Below are 21,599 nucleotides of genomic sequence, written 5' to 3'. Positions count from 1 at the left end.
ATTATTTGGAAGCTGATATTTGATGCTTCATATTTTTTTCCTAAATTTCCCAATGGTTAGGCTTAAGGTATATTATTTGTTTAAAGCTTATTTCATTCTGGTTGAGAGTTGCTTTGCCGATGACTCAAGCTGCTTCTACCTTTGATTTACCTTCAAGAGTTTAAGAAACTTCTTATTATATAATTATTTGATTGAGCAACTGAAAAAAATGTGATCACAACAAACCACCTTTGGTTGGCTATAGTTGAAGAAGAGAGCTAGAACTAAAGACGTTTTTTAGGTTATGAGTTTAAATCATGGTAGTCATCCACCTTAAATGTTAAATGAATATTGTAAGTTTTCTACCCGGAAAACATTAGAGGTAAGATAGTTGCTACGTTATGCTTAATTGGGATGTTTATAAGCTTGCTTAGTACTTAAAAGTTAAAAAAAAATACACATCAGCATATCTGTAATCTTTAGATTCCTCGTGTTAGATTTTTGTAGCCTAGGGACATATTCGGATCAAACAATGAAGTGTGATAAGACCGATAGAAAGTGGAGTTTTAGTAGAAAAAGAACAAAGAGAGAAGAAAGCAAGGAACTCAAGAATATTTCAACTGTCTCTCCATCTTGAACTTTGGCCCCATCTGGTTTTCTTTTCTTCCTAAAAGCTATGGAAGGTGGTTCATATAGGTTTTGTGACCAGAACAAAGAAATCGTACTTAATAATGGTTCAATCAATTGAAGCACTTGATCTTTGGAGTAAGGTATTCAAGGTTGGAACTTTAGAATTTTCTTTTTGCTTCCTATGGAGCTAAGGTCGTCATCAAGTTCAATTAGATTTGTGTTAGGCCTCAAATCATAGACAAGTGGATGCAAGAAGGTTGCTACTTCTTGTATATGGATAGAATAGTAGTAGTATATAGCCCGTTTTTATGTTAGGGAGGGGTGTGTTTTGTTGTATTTTGACTATAGAATGGTTATTCTTGTGTGGAGAGATTACTTGCTCTCTCAGATTTGTCTACGTTGTTTTGTGATTCTTGCCAATGCTGTTCTAGTTAATTCTAATCAAAAGTAAGGAATAATCCTTACAAAATGGTGTCATAACAATGAATAACTTGGGAAAGCTCGAACAATGACACAAGAGAGGTTGGAGGCGACAGAAAACAAACGGGAATAACAGTGAGATTCAGGAAACATGAAGAGCTTTAAACACGCTTATGACAGAATTACCGAAGGATAGGTCGAAGGATGACTTCAATAGGTATAGTCGTATAGGTTATTTCAACTGGAATAAAATGTAGGGAAGAAGAAAAGGGGATGGAGGCACTTTAGGAAGGGGAATCATCTCAGAAGAAGCAAAAGAGGAGGGCCAAAAGGATGAAAGAAAGTAGTTTTCCTTCGTTGCCTTTGGATGCAAGTGTATTGTTAGTGGTTTGATTGGGTGAATCTTGCTTAATAAAATTGATTTTGGACTAGTTAAATTGTAAATGAGGTGCTTGATATGTTAATTATTTTTAATGACTTTTGTTTGCGTGTAATGGAAAAGTCGTAGTTGGTCATGAATTGATCAAAATTGGAGGGGGCTATGTTAGGTAACAACTATTTGCCCCCGACAACAAAATCTCACAATTTTCCAAAATGAGAAATCACTTAAAAAAGGAACGTTGTCTTTGATTAGAGGATGGCTCGTAACAAATAGATTAATTTGAATTTTGAACTACAAAAATGATCAAGAAAGTCTTCATATGTTTCCTTTCTGCCACTGTGAGTGTGCCCCTCCTTTGTGTATCAAAATCAAATGATTGCATCTACTCAACTATTAACTTATAAGCTTCTTAGATATTAAAATATTTAAGGCATGAGGTTCCTTGGTGGGGTGGTTATGTTATTCTATGTCTTCTTGTCCTAAGCCTCTGACTCTAATTGAAGGTGAAAGGAGAGTAAAAAGATGTTGGAGAAGGGAGAGATAAGGAAATTATGGTTTGTGTTAAATCATAGACTGAAGTAGACAGGAGAGAGGAAATTGAAGAAGGTGATGATGTCCAAATAAATGCTACTAATAGCAACGTTTTTTTTTTTTTGAAATGATGTTCAGTATCATAAATTAATGTTAGGGATACTTTTAATTCTTTTCTTTTTGTGAAATGCAACAGTATTATCGAAACCTTTGAAAATTTAAGGATAGTTTTGAAGTAAGGTATGGGTTGTTTTCATCCAAAATTAATGATAAATGTATCTATCTTGACTTGTTATTTGAAGTTTAAGGAGTAAGTGTATGGGGGACTGTATATATATATATACAATTTAGCTAAATAAACACCATTAACAATTTAGGAGCCCATGGAAAAGAAAACTCATGCACATACACAGATTTGAATATTGTTTCATACATTTTGTAAAAGATGTTCAAAATTATTGCCTATTTCAAACACTGTTTATCACCTAATTGGAAACCTAAATTCTTTCTCTGTTTTGCAATCTCCTTTGAATTCTTTCGATCATCATCAACTAATATTAAAATCTCCTTCGTTCTACATCTTTCTCAAAAGTTCTCTCTACGAACATGTGCCTTACTCGTATTGTACTTTGGAAAACATGAAATAATTAAGGTATTTAATAAAATTGATGTGTAGTTTAACAAAGGAGAAAGCGTCATGAGAAGTGAAAGCAAAGGGAATAATTTCAATTCCTAAACCTCACTCCACTCCTCATCACCTCATTTGCTTCTTCTTGTGAAGGACAATTTAGTGCCTTTCTTTGAAGTATAATATGCACAAATCCCATTTAATATTACAATAAAACTATAATCAAAATACTTAAATATATATATATATATATATATATATATATATATATATATAGCAAAATTTTGATATTATAGATATAATCTAAAATTTTGTTGTATTTTATAAATATGTTTAGAAGTTTTATCATTTCCACTAATTTTTCTAAAACTAGTATTTGAAATTTGTGTACGGCATAAGTTTATCTATTTTCATATGCGCTAATATTATAATAAATATAATCGATGGAAATAGCTAAATAAAGATTGTTAAAATACAAGTATTCTTTATTTTTTAAAGTTAATTTAGATGTTGCGAATTAAAACAAGAGATAGATCAATTTAATCTCAATAGTTTAGTGTTAAAACCTATTCACTATGAATTGAGAAAAGCTCTCGAAATAGTTATTAGGTTATTAGAGACTATTGATAAAGATTTTTATGAAATTATAAGCACTAAAAACAAAATTTTAACTTTACTTTTCTGCCAAAATTGTGATATGTATTTACAAGTGGTTTCAATGTTACAAAACACTTTTTAAGTAAAAGTATTTTAAGATTGAGTGGAGATGCTTTTGGGAGGCTTTTTCTTAATCATTATTTTTGTAGAAAAAGATTATTGTATGGCTGAGGCATGATGATATTAATTATCAAGTAGTGTTGTCTCACCAACCCTTTTCCACTTTCTCAAATAATTACCCCCAAGTTGTCTTTTTATTCTTTTCCCTTTCTATTAACATTTGGGAAGTCTTTATTCATTATTATCATCCATGTCCAATTTCTCCAATTTGTCCAACCAATTTTATGAATAATAATAAAGTATATAGTAGCATTGTAAAAGAATTGTAAAATATAGTAAAGTCTATTGCTGATAGACTCTTTAGTGATACGTCAATTTTTGTAGCTTGATCTATTAGTGATAGACTTTGACAGCTTGATCGAACCAAATATAAACCTTAAAATGGTTGAATAACGGTGCTAGATAGAAACTCCATTCTTTCTAACTTATCTCACTGTTGTTAACTGTTTTCCTCTCAATCTACTTGAAAAACCAGATTATACAAATTATGGTTATAAAAAATAACCTATGTCACCTTTGTTTTGGGCCTTTTCACTAAAATAAGTGAAATACACCCAACAAAACTATCCACCAACAAAGAGATTCAGCTTTTGTGACCGATTGATTTATATCATTAGCTACTAATTTTGAAAAATGAATTGAATGTTGCTCGCAAAACCAAAATTCTTTCACCTCACATTTCACCATATTTAACCTCTTAAAACTAATTTTAAGAGTTGTTGTGGGTGAAGTTTTAGCCTACTCAAGAGAATCCACAAGGGAACCTAAGAGAGTATAGAAAGAACTCAATGGTTCTATGAGGTAAGCTTAGTATAACCTAAAAGATAGCTTAGAGTTCGAGTTGTAGAGGTTGCTCAAAAGAGCTTAAGAAAGAGTTTGGTGAACCCATGCTAAGTTAAGGAGCTCATAGGTCGAGTTATAGTTGAGGAGCTCATAGGTCGAGCTATAGTTGAGAAGCTCATATTTCAACCTACAAATGAGGAGCTCAAATGTTGAACTATAGTTGAAAAACTCAAAGATTAAGCTATAGTTGAAGAGCTACAATTGAGAAATCTAAAGGTTGAGCTGCATATGAAAGCTTAGAATTAAGAGTTTGAAACCGTATGAATTCTCAACGCACAAGTCATAAAGAAAACGTTAAAGATTTGAATGAGCAGTGTACTAAATTAAGCACCTAAATAGATGGTGTAACAGCGCAACAAGTATTAACTCGACCTTTCCAAACATTGAAGAGAGACAGTTATAAGTCCAAATGACTATTACGTTTTGTTACCCTGTATGAAAGACCAAGATCACTAGTCAAAGGTATGTCGAAAAATACCCTACTGTTTCGTATTCTTTAATCACTCGCCAACGCAATACTGACTTAAGCGTCAGAGTGTCTGCAGCTAAATACCACACAAATGCTTAACCTCTTTTGTCTTGCAAACACGTGAACGATCTTTTCTTATAATAAAAAAATATTTTTGGTTGGACTTTTAATATCAACAACAAAAGTAATTCTACAAGTATGTTTAGGTCTACACGTTACTTGATCCTACCTCATCAAAATTCGTTAGTCCCAATCCAATATTGACATAGTCATTTACATTTAATCAATCAATTATTGTTTTTATTGTTAAAGTGAAACTCTCAATTTTTTACTTCAGGTTTTGCTATTGAACCAATTTATTAATATAGATTGGTTGAATATTGAATGGGGCCTTTAATCATATAGGTATTTTCCATCCTAACTATATACGAATGTATGTATATGACCCAAATTAAATAATGAGCTATTAATAACAATGAGGTGTTAAAATGATAAACGCAATCAGTTGCTGAATCTTTTGGACATTGGAAGGAGAGGACAAATAGAAACAAAACAACTCTTATTTTTCCTTTATAAAATTTGAAATCATTCCTTCTTTCTTCTTCTTCTTCTTCTTCTTCTTCAACCTCTCGAAATTTCAGCCAATTTTTGTTCTCCTCAATACGATTCTTCCTCCGATGTTAGATTCTCTCCCGCCCGAGATTTTGTTCTACATCTTCCTTAAACTTCCCTCCAGAACCCTCATCCTCTGCACCTGCGTTTCTAAACCATGGCGTTCTCTCATCACCGACCCCGCTTTCCTCCTCTCTCACCTCAATCAATCAAACACCAATCACCACCGCAATCGCAACCGCCTCCTCCTCCTCCGCCGCTGCTACTCCACCGCCACCAAGAAAGCCGAGCGTTACTCTCTGCATTTCGATTCCGATACCTTGGGGATATACAAGGAATTGAAGCTTCCACATGTTAATTGGAACCAGAGCTTTAAACTCGTAGGTTCTTCCAATGGGTTGTTGTGTTTGTTGGGTCAGAATATTTTCTTCTGGAATCCTTCGATTCAACGATTCCTCGCTCTTCCTTGGCCTAGCGATATCTTCACTGTTTACGGCTCGCCCTACAAATACGCGCTTGGATTTGGCTTCGATTCTCGCGCAAACGACTTCAAATTAGTCAGGTTAGTTTATATTGAAGGTGGACCGCCTGTTTATGATTATGAACTTCCTCCTAGGGTTGAATTGTATCAGCTTAGTACTGGTTCTTGGCGACAAATTACCGATTCTGCTCCTTGTTATGAAATACTTAAATCACAATGGACACAGATTTTCATGAACGAAGCTGTTCATTGGATTGCCTTCATCCGAAGCCGCAGAGGATTTCGATGTGTGATTTTGAGGTTTCATATGGATGGTGAATATTTCAGCACAATTCCCCTTCCGGATTGTTTGGTGAATGAATTTCCACAGAATTTGAAAGTTGCTATGCTTGGAGGAGAACTATGCGTTCTTCAATGTGGTTGGTATCCTTTTGGGAACAGATACGTTTCGTCTGTTTGGATGCTGAGAAAATATGACGTTGTTGAATCTTGGACAAAAATTCTGAGTGTTGATCCATCTCAAGGGCTGGGAATGGCTTTGGGTTGTAGAGAAAATGGTGAAATGCTTATGACATCTAGAAATGGAGAATTGGTTTCGTATAAACCCGAGAATCAAATTGTGAAGGGACTTGGGATTCGTGGAGCTCAGGATTCATTTTTTCTTGATTATACATTTGTTGAGAGTTTAGCTCTTCTTAATGAAGGGAAAAGAATTGTGAATGAAGATTATGAAGATGAAGATTGGGAGCTGGAATCCTAATACACTCTCACTTGAAGCTTTGAAGCTTGGTAAGAACATTGATAAATTTTTATTGAAATGAAAATGGTTTGATTGAAATTGAAATTGTATATGTAATTGTAGTTGTGTTGGAGATCTTTTGTGTTTTTATGTATGATAAAATGAAAATTGTATACTTGGTGTTCCATTTGATTGTGTTCATGAAGTCTTTACACAAAATAAAGCTTCCTAGTTAGGGATTGTGTTTCTTCATGGGATCCTTTTTTTTTTTTTACTACATGCAATTCTTTTTTTTTGTGATAACAAATGAGGCAGGAAATAGATCCACCCATGTTTGCAACTTTCACTACAAGTTCATTGCTTTTCACAATTTCATGTATGCCCATTCACATAAAACATAATATAACTCTTTTCAACCCTAAACACCATAAAAGAATTCGGAAAGGTTTGAAAGAACAAGAAAAAAAAACTAGAATGTAGACGTAATCTCTACTGAGATGCACACCGAGAAGAGTCAAAATAATTGTTAAGTTGAAAAAAAAAAGTAAATTTTTAACGAAATATCGGTAGTTGATCTCGTTCAAGATGGATAGGGAAAAACTATATGATTTTTCAAAAGGTAGTTATTTTTGAAAAACAAATTAGAGGAATACTTGAGCGGGTTAGTTATAAGAATTTATTGTAAGAAAGATGTTAGAAACCGTAGTTTTTCTTTTTTAAATGTCGATTTTGAAAATGAAACTTTGCTAGGTTAAAAATAACAATTTCTCGTGTGAATAATGTGCATGTTATTAGTAATTTTGTTAAGACATATTTTGCATCTAATCAATTTTACTTTTTGGTGTGTTGGTCATTTTGTATGCAACAACAATGGTGTGTTAGGTATACCAATATCTTTGTAGTTTCAACTTTGAATTTTGAGTTTCTTTTGCTATATGTTTCCAAAATTAAAACCTAACATCTTTTCTTCTCATTCAATTTCTTTTTTGTTTACACAAAATGCATTGTGATTATCAGCACACCTTCCTTTGTCCTAATTTGAATACATATATATTTATTTATTGTAATAAATATAACATAACTAGAGATGTCCACGATGTGAGGACGGGATGTCACTCTTTGCCCTCACCCTCCTATTCCATTCTCCATCCACACGATTTTTTTCACGGGGAACGAAATAGTAATTCCTGGAGGATTCTATGGAAAAATATTATATAAATAAGTATGTATATATTTTTTTTCTTTCAAGGCATGTCGAGGGCCGAAGAATGTATTCCTCGTTCGACCTAGAAAATGTCAATAGGAAAAAATAATCTCCACTCCCTCTCTCATTCCTATCTCATTCGAAGCAGCCTCACAGGTTAAATGGACTCTCTCAACATAACATATAAGAAAATAAACAAATACGTGATGAATTACATGAACCTGTGTATTATCTTAAGACACATAAACAACAAAAATGATATTATTTTTTACATATGACGATGAACACTAAGTATAAATATATATTTTATGCCTATATTTTTCATTGTTCCAAAATGGGTTGGGATTTGGACTAAAGTTCTGCCTCGATTAGACAATATAATAATTATGTGTATAAGTGAATTAATTTTAGGTTAATTTTCATAAATAAAACAAACAAACAAGACATCACACTGTTCCAAATTAAAAAAGTCCATGAAATTTACTATTTTTTCAAAAAAAAATTCAGGTTTGTCCTTTTTCATCATATTATTTCTTTTGCAAATTTTCTTTAATCTTTTTTCTTTTCCTTTCCATTGTCTTTTTCCTTTCTTTGCTAAAGATAAACGATCATATACAAAAATAGCAAAACCTAAAAATCAAATCTAAACGATGTACAAATTTTTTTGAAAAAAATAGTTGACCAAATTTAAACGATAAACAATCATTCGTGTGCCATCATCTTCCAAATGTAAGCGATTGTGTTTGAAATCTAAGAAAAAACAAAATCAAATTAAACAATAAAAATATTTTTAATAGTAATGCTTTATTATCATAATTTTCTTTTTCTATTTTTCAGACTCTCCTTAACATTTGAGCATTAATTAAATTGAAAAATGATTTTTATGGTCAGCCGACTATCCTTTTACAATGCAAAATGGTAATCTGATATTTGAGCACATCAACAATGTCGTCTTCTTACTGCGGCTATGGATTCTTCGTCTCTGATTCTACAATTCCCTCTACCAGCAGAGCTTTCATCTCTAACTCATGGCATTCGAACCTTTCCATCTCTTCTTTTTCCCACCCTCATCGCCTTCACCTTCCTCCATTTCGACCTCCACACATTAAGAAACCACATATCAAAGCGAGCAGAACAAGAACTTCCTTCTCTGCCCTGCCTTTCGATCTTTCTCCTCCTCCAATCGATGAGGACCTCCTTGTAAGTCTTTTCCTCTATGTAGTCCAATGATTTGTTGTTATACTGACCAAATTTATTGCTGAACTTCTTTATGCTGATTTGACTCTGGAGTAACTAAGTGAACTGAGATGTATTGTTAATTCATGAATTGAAGACATATGCATTCATTTACGAAAGAGGGAACAAAGGACATAAAGTGTGCTGGTAGGGTTGATTTAAGAGAAATGATTTTTTAAATTCTTGTTTGGTGATAACTTGCGTTGTATTACTTTCGGAGACTGAGAACGGTCCCGCATTTTCCAAGACTGTATCATTAGCATTACTAAATACTTACAGTTGTATCACACGCTAAGTTCTAATACAATTTGGATATCTACGATGGGCAGGAGGCTGCGGCCGTTGAAGGTGCAAGGATTTCTGATGATGGGATTATTGAAACTTTTCATAATGATGAAGAAGCGCTGGATGCAGCCAATAATGGGGTTGCTGTATGTAGTCTTTCAATATTTTTCTTATTGGTGTTCTTTTTTCTTTTTGCTTTGCTTAGTTTGGGAACTGTTTATATCTTCCTTTTGAAAGAAAACACTATTTGCATCTCTAAGTGTGTGTGTGCTGTAGAAGTCTAGATGGTAAGAATTTTGATAAGATGATCATCTGGAAGCTCACCCATGTGTCACCCTCCTGGAAAAGATTGCATGAGGTATCGGAGTTGGCCTTGGGCTGTTGGTGATAAAAAGTATGCTTTTGATAAGCTTTTTGATTCTGTTGTTTATCTTCTTATCTCACGGAGACGGAACTTATTTATTTATATTTTGTATGAGATAAAACATAGGAAAGTTACAACTTACAAAAGAGAGGGGAAGATAAACTCATCCAAATGAAATCACAAAAAACTTCAACGGGCTGTAAAGGAAGATGATCCGCAGTTACAAAATAAAGTGACAATTTACACCAATTCAAAGCCAAATAAGCAAAGGAATTCAAAATAATCAGTGAAATAGTTCTCCTTGTCTTTGAAATTTCTGAAATTCTTCCCGGACCGTACAGATCAGAAAGAAGCTCTAGAGAGTTTGATCAATGGGGAATTCTTTTGCATTGAGGAGGCTGAGGGAAAGTAGAGTGAAGGAATCCCCAGGAACTGCAAGGGACCATTCGAAAATAGAGGAAATAAAGCTCTAGTAGGAAGATGCAAAGCCACAAGTGGTGAGGATATTTCTCTATCTCTGAATCTAATCTTTTTTTGCAAAAACGACAGCAGTACAATCAAAGGATCTTCTCTCAAGTTTCTTATGAGTGCTGATGCAAGGGGGCTAACTTCCCATAGAAAGAATTTTATTTTCTTTTGGAATTTTTTTTTCCAAAGCAGCCATGCTCATGGTGTAAATTATCTCCACTTTTTCATTTTTATATAGCTTGTAGCTATTCTATACTTGTGTCAGTTAGGTCTCCGATTATTCATCAATACGTGAAGAAAGGCAAGAAGGGGAAATCACCCGAGATTTCAGTGGGTTGAGATTTGGGGTATTTGTTTTCTGTTATGGAGGTGGGGTCCACCGAAAGAAGGTTTAAGAAGGGTTTTGGAATAAGGAGAAAGTGGTGGATATTTTATGGTTGAATCAATAGTAAGAGGAGAGGGGCGCCCTCGAATATGCCATTACTGGTTCTTCATTTCTTTGTGCACCTTACTTTCTGTTTTGATATCATGGCTTGTTTAGTATTGCATTCTAATCGTTTGAAGACTTTTGTTAAATTCCAATATTATTTAGTATCAGGAAGTTGTTCACCTGTTTTTGTGCTATCTTGCTTGTTGGGACCTAACAATGTTCTATTGGAGAAGTTTCTTGTTCTGTTACTCACTTAGCTTGGGGTTTTTCTACCCCGTTTTTTAATTTCATAGATCAATAAAATTGTTTCTTACTGGAAAAAGAAAAGATATATATTGCAAATGAGTTGATGTTTTCATATTTTCTTGTTAATTTTTAGGTCGTGGATCTTTCTCATTTTGGCCGACTAAGGGGTAATTCTCTTCTTTCTGTCTACTTGTCTGTTCTATTATTTTTGACTCTGATCGTAATAGAATGCTTGTAAAAGTTTTGCTACCATTCTTTAAAGCATTCAACATAATAATTGAGACTTATGGCTGCTTCATGGTGTACTTCTAGGCCTCCAATATTGCTGAAATACTCATGGAGGGTTTAAAAGTGTAACCCGGTGTGAAAGTTGGTTAGTTAGCATTGGGTGGATCACAAAGAGAATGTATGGGAGTGAGTGTGGTCAATATAAATAGTATCATGTTATGTGTGGGGAAGTTCACGTTTTTTCCGGTAGAAAAGTAGTCATGATAGTGTGACACACCCAAGTATATTCATTGAGCTTAGAATGTTCAGTATGCTAAAACGGTCAAGAGAAAAAACTCGATTGGCATCCTTGACATTGGTTTGGTGGAGAGAAAATGATGGGAGAAGATCACGACCTTCCTCCTCATTGCTCTTCTCATCTTCTTTTATTTTTCCGAATCCTTCCCATATTCATCCAAAGGCATCGAATGCCATTGCTGGCATTCAATCTAAGAAAAACTCAGCTGTATCTAAACAAGTTTTCTGGGAGTGCTTGGATGACGAGGTTTGCTCAAAAGCCAGTAGAGATGAAGAACTGGACTGCGCTATATGCTGGGAATCTTTTAGCATTGTGGAGAATGTACCTTATGTCTTATGATGTGGCCATTCCTTGTGCAAAAATTGTGTATTAGGCCTTCAAGGGTCTGCTGAAACTAGCTACTCGCTAAATCCGAATCCCAATCGTCATTTCGTGCCTTTGGTGTCATTAGCTATCACTAATGGACAGTTTTGATTGAGGGAATTGGGATGGGAATGGGTATGGGATAAACATGCTCTTGTTTGGTTCAAGGTTTTGTATTTTAGGCATGGGAATAAACTATTCCCATGCATCATTTATGCCCATGAACTATACCCATCCAAAATGATGGGTTTGCATGACTATACACTTGGAATCCAACTCGTCGCACTTAACTCTTAGTGATCCCAGACAGAATTAGTTTGAGATCACCCCGAGAACCTCAGCAAAACATTCTGTCTCCAGTCTTGGCCGAAAACAACTCTGGAATTGCCCGAGAGCCCTTAAATTTCCTCTTTTGGCCTTCAATCTCGACTGGAATCGTCCTCGAGATGGCCCAAGATCTTCGTAGACTTGCTTCTCTACGTTCAATCTCGGTCGAACTTGGCCTTGAGATTGCCCGAGTTCCCATCACCTTAAGCATCCTGTCCTTCACGTCATTCGAACAACGACCAAGATAGCCCCGAGATCAATATAACCTCATAGTTAGTTAATGATCATTATGACTAATATAATATGGACTTATTTCTTAATAATTGTATAATTAGGTTATCATTGATTAATTAGAATTGATTAATTATTTTATTGATTAGTACATCATAATTATATACATTCATCAAATTTACTCTATTGATATTTCTTTCAAATGGGAGCAAAACAATGATTTAATAGGGTAAATGAACAGCAGTCACGACCCCATTAAAAAGTAACACGCGTGAGCATCCTGTAGTGCTTGACGCCATCGTGCTGCACTCTTACAGTCCAGCAGATCTTTTCCTTTACATCTTTTTCTTAACCTCAAGCTTACTTCAATTTGTTTACCAGCATGAACTTTTGGCTATGCAACGCTGGAGATTGTATTCTCTTGGGTCAGTGGTTTATAGTTCGTTATGATCAGAGTGCCTTGAAATTCTTAAAAAGTGTGGTGCTCCCTAAGTATGAAAAATGGGTCCCAAAGCTTTTGCATGTGTGACAGATTATAGTTTATTTATTGAAAGAATAAATCTTTCTTCTTTGGCTTTTGTTAATTAAGAGAAAAATTGGCAGATAAAGTTATTTTCCCACCCACATTCTCCTGTTGTACGTGAAACTTATCTTCCGATGGACCTTGTCCAAGAAACAACAGCCCACATGATCTCAAGCCTTGACGATCACGTCCCCCTCTTTGTTTGCAGTCAAGACTTTGTCGAGGATTTTTCCTCTAGAGTCCTAGACTTATTGTCCTTTTAATTTTCTAAAATAGTGTAATCCACAACTTCCTTATTATTGTTATTTTTATACAATCATCTTCTGCACTGAACTTATTATGCTTCTTTACTGGTATTTGAGATTTCCTCACAAATCTAGAATTCTACAGTATTTTTGTGCTTTACAACCAATTTTTTTTTGGGTAATTATTGAAAATGATGAATGCATGTGTTCAGTTAGTGGAGATGATCGTTGTCAGTTTCTTCATAACCAAAGCACAGCTAATTTTGAAAGCTTACGTCAAGGACAAGTAAGTCTTGACTAGACACACCATGATATCATATTCTAAACATGCTTGGTTAACTTTAAATTCTTTTAGAATGGAGTTGTACTAATAAAAGATTGATATTTTATGCAATTTTTTGTTAACTACAGGGGTGCAGTACTGTATTTGTTACACCCACTGCTCGGACAATTGATATTGCACAAGCATGGATCATGGTAATGCTACGAGCTTGTATTCCTCTTTGGTTCATGGTTTCCTGTATCCTAACTTGTTTCGATTTCGTTTTAAAACTCATTTGTTATGCATGTTGCTAACAGAAAAATGCCATCACATTAATTGTGTCACCAGTTACACGTGAAAGCATAATTCGGATGCTCAACAAGTAGGTGTTCTTGTAAGTTTTTAATTGTCCTCTCGTGGGTTTAGTGCTTTGTTTTTCTTTTGCTTTTACTTCTTGATCTCATTATGTTATTTTGATAGTATCCTTGCACAAGAACCAACATGAGATTAGCTATAATGGTACATCATGATAGAACACCAATAAGATGTGTTCTTATTCAATTGATATAAACCTCACTATTACAGAGAAGAATTGATATTCATCAATTCTGAGATGAAAATGCAGAAAATAACTAAGAATAAGTAAAATACTACCCTCTCTGCCTATCCTCTCTCTCAAGGAAGAGTGCAGAAAAAACTACCCAGAAACTGATTTCCCCTTTCTTCCCTCACCAACTTCCTATTTATAACCATCTGACTGCCGACATATCTAATTACCCTTATACCCATGCCCTATACTAATATAGGTATCTAACACATCATACAAACTAAAAAAGCTGAGGGAAAGCTTCACAGTCAGATTTTATCTCAAAAGACGAGTAATTGGAAAAAAGCTTCTGATGTATTGAAATTGGGACAGTAATTTTCTGAATAGTACTTCTGAAATTGAATCAATTAAAAATTGAGGGAGGAGGAGGTTTCGTAGCTTCCTAACCAACACCAAAGGTCAAAAGATATAACCTGAGTACAAAAGGTTATAGCTAACCCTATTACAAACCACACTAAAGCCTAAGTATTATAGTGTAGTTATTCTAATTACATCAATTTCCCTCCCTCTAAGAAAACTCACCCTCGAGTTCATGTTGAAATTTGTAGTTGGTCTGGAGGAAAATATTCGGAGATATCTACTATATTGAAGATAGGATTGACATGTAGATCGTCATGTAGTTCAATCTTGTAAGCGTTGTCACCAAATATTTTCAAGATTCTAAAAGGACCTATCGTTTTTGGCTGAAATTTACTGTATTTTCCAGCTGGTAGGCTAACTTTTCAAAGGAAGATCATGACTAAATCCCCTTGATTTGCTAACCGAGACAAGTATGTTGGGATGTCGTCCTGCTGACATTCCTATTGAATTCAACTGTAAACTAGGTAACTCTGATGATCAAGTTTCAGTTGATAAAGATCAATATCAGTGCCTTGTGGGTAAATTAATTTACTTATCCCATATTCATCCTGATATTTCCTTTGCTGTGAGTGTTGTCAGCCAGTTTATGCCGACTTTCATGCTCCCTATGAGGAACACATGAAAGTTGTCAACAAAATTTTGAGATAATTGAAAACAACACCTGATAAAAGGTTGATGTTTAGAAAGACCATTGAGGCATATACTCACTTGGATTGGGCAGGATCTGTTGTTGACAGAAAGTCTACTTCTGGTCAATGTACTTTTGTTGGGGCAATCTTGTAACTTGGAGGAGTAAGAAGCAAAGTGTTGTGGCTAGAAGCAACGCTGGGACGAATATCGAGCCATGAGTTTGGGAATATGTAAGGAAATTTGGCTTCAGAAAGTCCTGTTTGATCTTCATCAAGAATGTGAGACACCATTGAAGCTTTTCTGTGATAATAAAGCCGCCACTAGTATTGCTAACAACCTGGTTCAACATAATAGAACTAAACATGTTGAGATCGAACGACATTTCATCAAAGAAAGACTTGACAGTGGAGCATATGCATTCTGTACATCTCTTCGAGTCAATAGGTTGCTGATGTTCTTACCAAGGGGCTTCTCAGACCAAACTTCGACTTTTGTGTTAGCAAGTTGGGTCTTATTGATATTTACATCCTAGCATGAGAGAGAGTGCTAGAATTAGTGGGCTTTTGGGTATTTATGGAAAGATTATGGGAATATTTTCCCTATTCCTAAATCTTTTTCCTTTTATTATTCCCTCGTGTATTCTATTTATTCTCCCCCATTGTAAATTCATTAGAAAATAATAACAAACTATCGTGGTTTTTCTCTCGGTACTCAGGTTTTCATGTAAATTGGTGTGTGCTTTTTGTCTCTACTTTCAATAATCTTTATAAAAGTTACCTAAAGAAAGGGGAATTCTGCAAGTGAAGGAAACTGAAAAATGTGGAAATGGATGCAAAGAAAGGTGATCTATGTGTGTAAGAAATGTCAAGAGCTGAATCATTGTTTTATTCAATTCAGGTCAGAAATGTCCCCTTGAAGGAAGGCCAGAGAAACAGGAACGTGTTGTAACTGCATGGAACTACAACTTAAATCCTGCTCTCCAAGTTTCACCTTGGTTATAGCTGCCTGAATGTTGGCCACTACTCCCATGACATATGGATAATATTGGTCTCTGTAACTTAGAAGAAATGGTTCATCTCAAACTCCTATATACTCGATTCGAACACCGCCTGTACCACCGGAGAAATACCTAGTGACATTATCGCCGATCCAACTCTTGGTAGCTTTCAGGGAAGAGTTTAAGAGTTTGAGTGTCGGATTGGGAATGCTGATGGTGAGTTGAATATTGGAACCAGATAGGGTCTGGAGGACGAGGGGATTGGGATTGAGGATCTTGATTTTGGGAGATGTTTGAGTTTAAGAGTTCGACAACCTTGAGCGGCGGAAGTGGGTGGGGCACCGCCGTGCTTCAGTTGAAGACGATGACTGAGACAGAGAAAGGGTTAGAAGAGAACAAGAAGTGCCCTACGAGATGTCCAAACAACTATCCCTGATTAATATATTCACTATAAGACACTAATTAAAAAATTCATACAAGAGCAATAACCTGAAAGGTAGTAAGAAGAGAATAACATGAAAGTAACTAGATACTCCAGCAAATTATAGAGTGCTGGCTCTCTCCCGCAACCTATCATTCTTCAAATGATCAATCATAGAATTCCAGCAATTAAATGTGATATCTTTCTTTCACCTTGAACTTTCTGAAAAAAGTTACTCGTATGTTTCTTTATTCCATCTGGACTTTACAGAAAGCGAAAGGTAAATTATAGAAATCTGGAAGTCTGGCTAACACTGCTTTGCATAGAATTTTTCATCTACTACCTCTGCATAATACATACATAAACTGAATACTGATTGCATGGGAAAGGGATTGCCACTTATCTTGATTTGCAGCATTATTCCTTGGAACACCAATGAGAAAAGGATTTGTTTATTTATTATTAATTGTTATTGCTTTTATTCTTTTGGTTTTAGAAGTTGATTTGATCCATTTATTAAACTCAAGATAGGCAAATAACATAAACTCAAGATATGAATGCATATTTGTTTTCTGGATATTCCATTTATGATTCATGACTTTATAAATGAATTTTAACCAGGTACATTTTTGTAGCTGACAAGGTAGAAATTCAAGATATTACCAATCAAACATCTTTGTTAGTGTTGGTGGGACCTAAAAGCAACCAAGTAAAAGAGCACTATGCAGTTCTCATGTACAAGCAAAATTGTTTTATTTCTTATTACTTGTTTACATGTACTAATTATTTTAACCCTCAAATGCAAGCGCAGATAATGGAGGATTTGAACCTTGGTAGTATAGCTGGAGAACCTTATGGAACGCACCAGCACTTTAGTGTAAGCTTTTGTTAACCACTTGAGTTTTCAGGCATTACTTGCTTTTCATAATGAGAATTGTTATAGTTCTGATATTAGAGATATTCTCTTATTGTAAATAACTTTGATAATTGTCTTTTCTACACTTTCCTTCTTTGGTCACTCTTGTCCTTATATTTATATTTCTTTAGTGCATGGAGTAAGCAATTTTGATTCTCTCAAACCTAATTCTTTTACATGGTACCAGAGCATTCCAAAAATTTAGGTTTTTGAAAATTTAGAACTCTTATGTGGAGGAGGTGGATTTATACTTTTGCGCATCACCACCATCCTTGGATTGTTTTGCGTCGTCAGCTGCTGCTGCCAGAATTTCAGTCTCTTTTTTTAAATTATTTTTCGACACCACCCAGTCCAACGAGGAGCTCAGACATCAATCTTAATTTGAAGCCCATCTTAATTATGGTCATACTAATATTGAATGTTTCTCAGTCATCAATGCAGAATCTAAAGAAGAAAGAAGATTAACTTCAAGATATTGTGTCTTTGTTGATAGATTTCTTGAAAGAGTAAGAAGCAAAATGTGGTGTCACGTTCAAGTGTGGAATCAAAATATAGAGGAATGGCACAGTCCATGTGTGAATTGATTTGGATATATCAACTTCTTGTTGTGTTGGGATTTGAAATCACCACACTGACAAAAATTGTGGTGTGATAATCAAGCAACACTTCATATCACGTCTAATCTGGTGTTCCATGAGAGGACTAACATATTAAAGTTGATTATTATTTTGTACGTAAGAAAATTCAACAAGGTTTGATATCTACAGGATATGTGAAGACTGGATATCATTAGAAGATATCTTCACGAAACCATTGAATTGAACACGTATTATTATCTAGGTAACAAGTTGGGCATGATTAACATATATGCTCCAACTTGAGGGGGAGTGTTATTGTTCTAAATTTCTAATATTAGGGATATTCCCTTATCTTTGTTATATTTTCCTTTTATGCCTTTTTCTACACTTTCCTTCTTTGGTCACTCTTGTACCTTGTATAGATATTTCTTTAGTGAATTGTATAGGCAATTTTGGTTCTCCCAAACCTAAGTGTTTTACGAGAATCAACACTTTTATTGAATATTTAAGAAAAGCATTGTTGAAAGCATGACAGAAACTCTCCCCTTTCTTGTAAGGGCTGAACATATGAAAAATAAAAATTAATTTTGTTCTACCGCGACCAATTTAGATTCAAATTCCAGTTTAGAAATGTATGGAGATTATTTGGAATATCACTGACTTTTGGACTTTGTTATGCAGGTCAATGGCATGCCAATTACTGTGGGGGTGGGAAATGTCATTTCCGAAGAAGGCTTTTCACTGTTGATATCACCTGCTGTGGCTGGACCAGTTTGGAAAGCTCTAGTTTCTCTAGGTGCTGTTCCAATGGGCTCAAGGGCTTGGGAAAAGCTGAGGATATCTCAAGGTGTTCATCTTTTAATGTTTTTCTGCTCTTTGATGTTCTGGTTCACTATTGTCTCATGCACTTGAAATTTCAATGCCATATATGATCATATTGATTCTTTACAATGGATGAAGTTAATGGTGGAATTTATGTCACATGACCTTGCAATCTTTGTATCATGATATCATGTTAAATATTCGGTTGAACCTGTCCTGTGTTTTGCAATATATTTTTTTTATTTATAATGTTTGAGAGAACAGATACATACATGGTCCAAGGTATTAGTATCTGGAACGAGCATGAAGTTTGAATTCTCAAGAAGGTTGAACTTTTGTGTGCTAAATCCTTCATGAAAGAGTCAAGACGTTGGATTTGGTTTTGAAGAAGTCAACTAGTTTGATAGGCTGTAGTATTGTATCCTTGGATGGGGCTTAGGATGTTGACCTCTTCCTATGGTAATGTGGTTATGATTTTCCGACGAGTTTATTCTTTAATTTATTTTGATTTTTGATGTGGTTGGTTTCCTCTTAGATTAACCTAAAGAGTGTAGTTTTATTTTTGATGTGGTTGGTTTCCTCTTAGATTAACCTAAAGAGTGTAGTTTTATGGTCATTTTCTTTAGCCTGTTGGCATTTATGACTTTGTGGTTCCCTCTGGAGGTTCGGGAGGTGTTTGGAACTTTGAGTTAGAAGTCTAGAGTTAATGGGTGGTAGTCTCTATTTGGAGTATAGAGTTGTTTAGTATGGAGTTAGGAGACATTAGAGGGAAGGAGAGAGAAAAAGAAAAATGGAGTTCTATGCAAACTTCAATAATGAACACTTTTGAAGTTAGTGGAGTTAAGTTGTTTAACACCAATTTATGGAGTCGGTGGGTCAAACACTCCCATACAAAAATCTTTAGAGGGGTCAAGGGACGCTTGAACTTATTTTGCTTGATTGAACTTCCTTTTTGTTTTATTTTGCTCCTTTGTGTGGATTTTTATTTTATTTTATATTTTGTAATTTTTCATCTCTCCCCTATCAAAAAAAAACCATTTTGAAACTTATAGTTAGAACGGAATGCTCAGATCTTCATTGGAAACAACAAAACAACAAGACATCTTTTGTAATAATTAAGAATTAATCCCCAAGCTGCCTCCTTTCTGTAGTTATAGTTTATCATCTATCTTCTTTCATTTGGGGTATTGTTTATAATTATCCACATATAGAAACACCTTTTGCCTTCATTTTATGATAAAAAATTTAAAAGAAAAGAAAAGAAAAAGTAAAACCATTTTATTTAATGCTGTTATTCCGGGAATCTTGGATGGCCCGATGACTGGCTCAAGTCTTGCAGGAATGCCAGCTCCCCAGAAAGAGCTTACCGACGAATTCAATGTACTTGAAGCTGGTCTTTGGAATTCAATTTCTCTCAACAAGGGTACTCGTTTCTTGCCTCTCTCCTTTTATTTATTTTATTTTATTTTATTATTATTATTGTAGACCTATGGTTGATCGAACACTCAAATTTTAATCTCTATAGGTTGTTACAAGGGACAAGAGACGATATCTCGATTAATAACTTATGATGGAGTAAAACAGAGATTGTGGGGGCTTCAGCTATCAGATTCGGTGGAACCTGGCAGCCCAATAACCATTGATGGAAAAAGGGTAGCTATTTCTTTCTATTTTAGATTTAATATTTTGTGGAAATTGAAATATTTTGTCAAATACGCCTCTAATCACGAACCTTCCTTTTCTTTGTGAAGAGACTGATTATATAGGATTTGAATGTTCTCCAGAACTTCTCTCTGGAGTATTAAAATCTGAAGAACTGTCACTGAAAAATTTCTCCTCACCTCAAACATCAAACTTCCAAACTATCACTAACAGAATCTCCCCTTACCAGTATGAGCATGTTTTAGGTTGAACGTGTATGCATTATGATCCATGCCAAGAAAATTTGTGTAGGTGGGAAAACTTACAAGCTATGCACCAGGAAGAAAAGAGTCGGAGCATTTTGGTCTTGGCTACATAAAGAAGAAAGCTGCTTCCGTTGGAGATAGTGTAATTGTTGGAGAAAACACCATTGGTAAGGTGGTGGAAGTTCCATTTTTAGCTCGACAACAACCTCTATCCAACAGCTCATCAAGTAACACTCCTGAAAGCAGTGTACAATAGTTATTTTTTATTACTATATCTATGAGGTTGAGTTGACCAACATCTCTATATTTTCTTTAATAATTTTAGATATATCCATGCTTAGGACATGGATTTTGAACCCTGTTTGTTCATATCATCAGGGGTTTGCTTTGTAGTTCAACAGTATTTATAATGCGAAATCACATTTGGAGTATATTATCGTAAGGTCTTCAAGGATTGTAGTATGAGAATTTTGTACGTTCAAATTGTCCCCCCTGCAATATATTGGTTGACCACTTTGGATGTGGAGGGTTTCCTTAGGGGGTGTGTTAGGCCCAAAATGTTGGGAGCCTAGGAGTTGGGGGTGGAGCTATCAACTTCACTAGGAGTACTAATAAAAAATATCAATTTTATACCTTAGGTAACTCCTTACATTAAGGAGTTGGGAGTCCACAAGTTCACTTCTCACTTTCTCTTATTTATTTTCTTTTTGTAAATATCAAAAAGGATCCTCATAGCATTTGTCTAAATGGACATGTGAAGGTTGTCTTTTCCTGGTCTCCCTGGTAGATAGGAATTTAATGAAAACCTGAAAATTCGTTAAGGAAGCATAAAAAAGACTTTCTTGCACGATGTTCAAGCATCTAATCAATAAATGAAATTAGAAAATGGTCCTTTTTAGCTATAGAATTTAACTTCCTAAAATCTATACACATCAAGCACATCTACCTTTATAATTTTAAAGTATTGTGATACCTGTTTTCTTGGATACGACGTGCATAGGACTTACCCATTTGTTGTTAGCAATAGGATAGATTATACTTGATTCGTTGTTATTAATAGTATAGATTATACTTGTCTTCTGTAGCTTGAATATCTCCTTCATCATGACGTCTCTCAAAGCGGGATTCAGATGACTTTGAGGTTGGTGGCATGGTTTGGA

At 34.8% G+C, this 21,599-nt stretch overlaps 2 protein-coding genes across 3 annotated transcripts; both read left to right on the top strand.

Annotated features, from left to right (window-relative positions):
- The first annotated feature begins 5,336 nt into the window (after positions 1-5,336).
- On the top strand, positions 5,337-6,512 carry LOC101216312 (F-box protein CPR1). The gene has a single exon (XM_004140187.3). The coding sequence runs from the start codon at positions 5,337-5,339 to the stop codon at positions 6,510-6,512; it is 1,176 nt and encodes a 391-aa protein (XP_004140235.1).
- A 2,069-nt stretch (positions 6,513-8,581) lies between these two features.
- Positions 8,582-20,907, top strand: LOC101206279 (putative transferase At1g60990, chloroplastic). 2 transcript variants are annotated; one of them, XM_031887643.1, is made up of 12 exons: positions 8,582-8,895; positions 9,261-9,362; positions 10,858-10,891; positions 13,152-13,225; positions 13,351-13,416; positions 13,519-13,583; positions 16,838-16,925; positions 17,028-17,093; positions 18,392-18,557; positions 19,872-19,955; positions 20,058-20,185; positions 20,440-20,907. In XM_031887643.1, the coding sequence occupies exons 1-12, from the start codon at positions 8,641-8,643 to the stop codon at positions 20,578-20,580; spliced, it is 1,269 nt and encodes a 422-aa protein (XP_031743503.1). In that variant the 5' UTR covers positions 8,582-8,640; the 3' UTR covers positions 20,581-20,907. The 2 variants fall into 2 exon arrangements, with proteins under 2 accessions (XP_031743503.1, XP_004140110.1); XM_004140062.3 differs by having other exon boundaries at positions 8,584-8,895; positions 20,486-20,907.
- The last annotated feature ends 692 nt before the right edge of the window (positions 20,908-21,599 follow it).

The sequence above is a fragment of the Cucumis sativus genome, chromosome 6 (genome assembly GCF_000004075.3).
Source record: "Cucumis sativus cultivar 9930 chromosome 6, Cucumber_9930_V3, whole genome shotgun sequence".
Taxonomy (NCBI): Eukaryota; Viridiplantae; Streptophyta; class Magnoliopsida; order Cucurbitales; family Cucurbitaceae; genus Cucumis; species Cucumis sativus.
The sequence above is the reverse complement of the archived record's forward strand: the minus strand, read 5'-3'. Positions and strand labels throughout refer to the sequence as shown.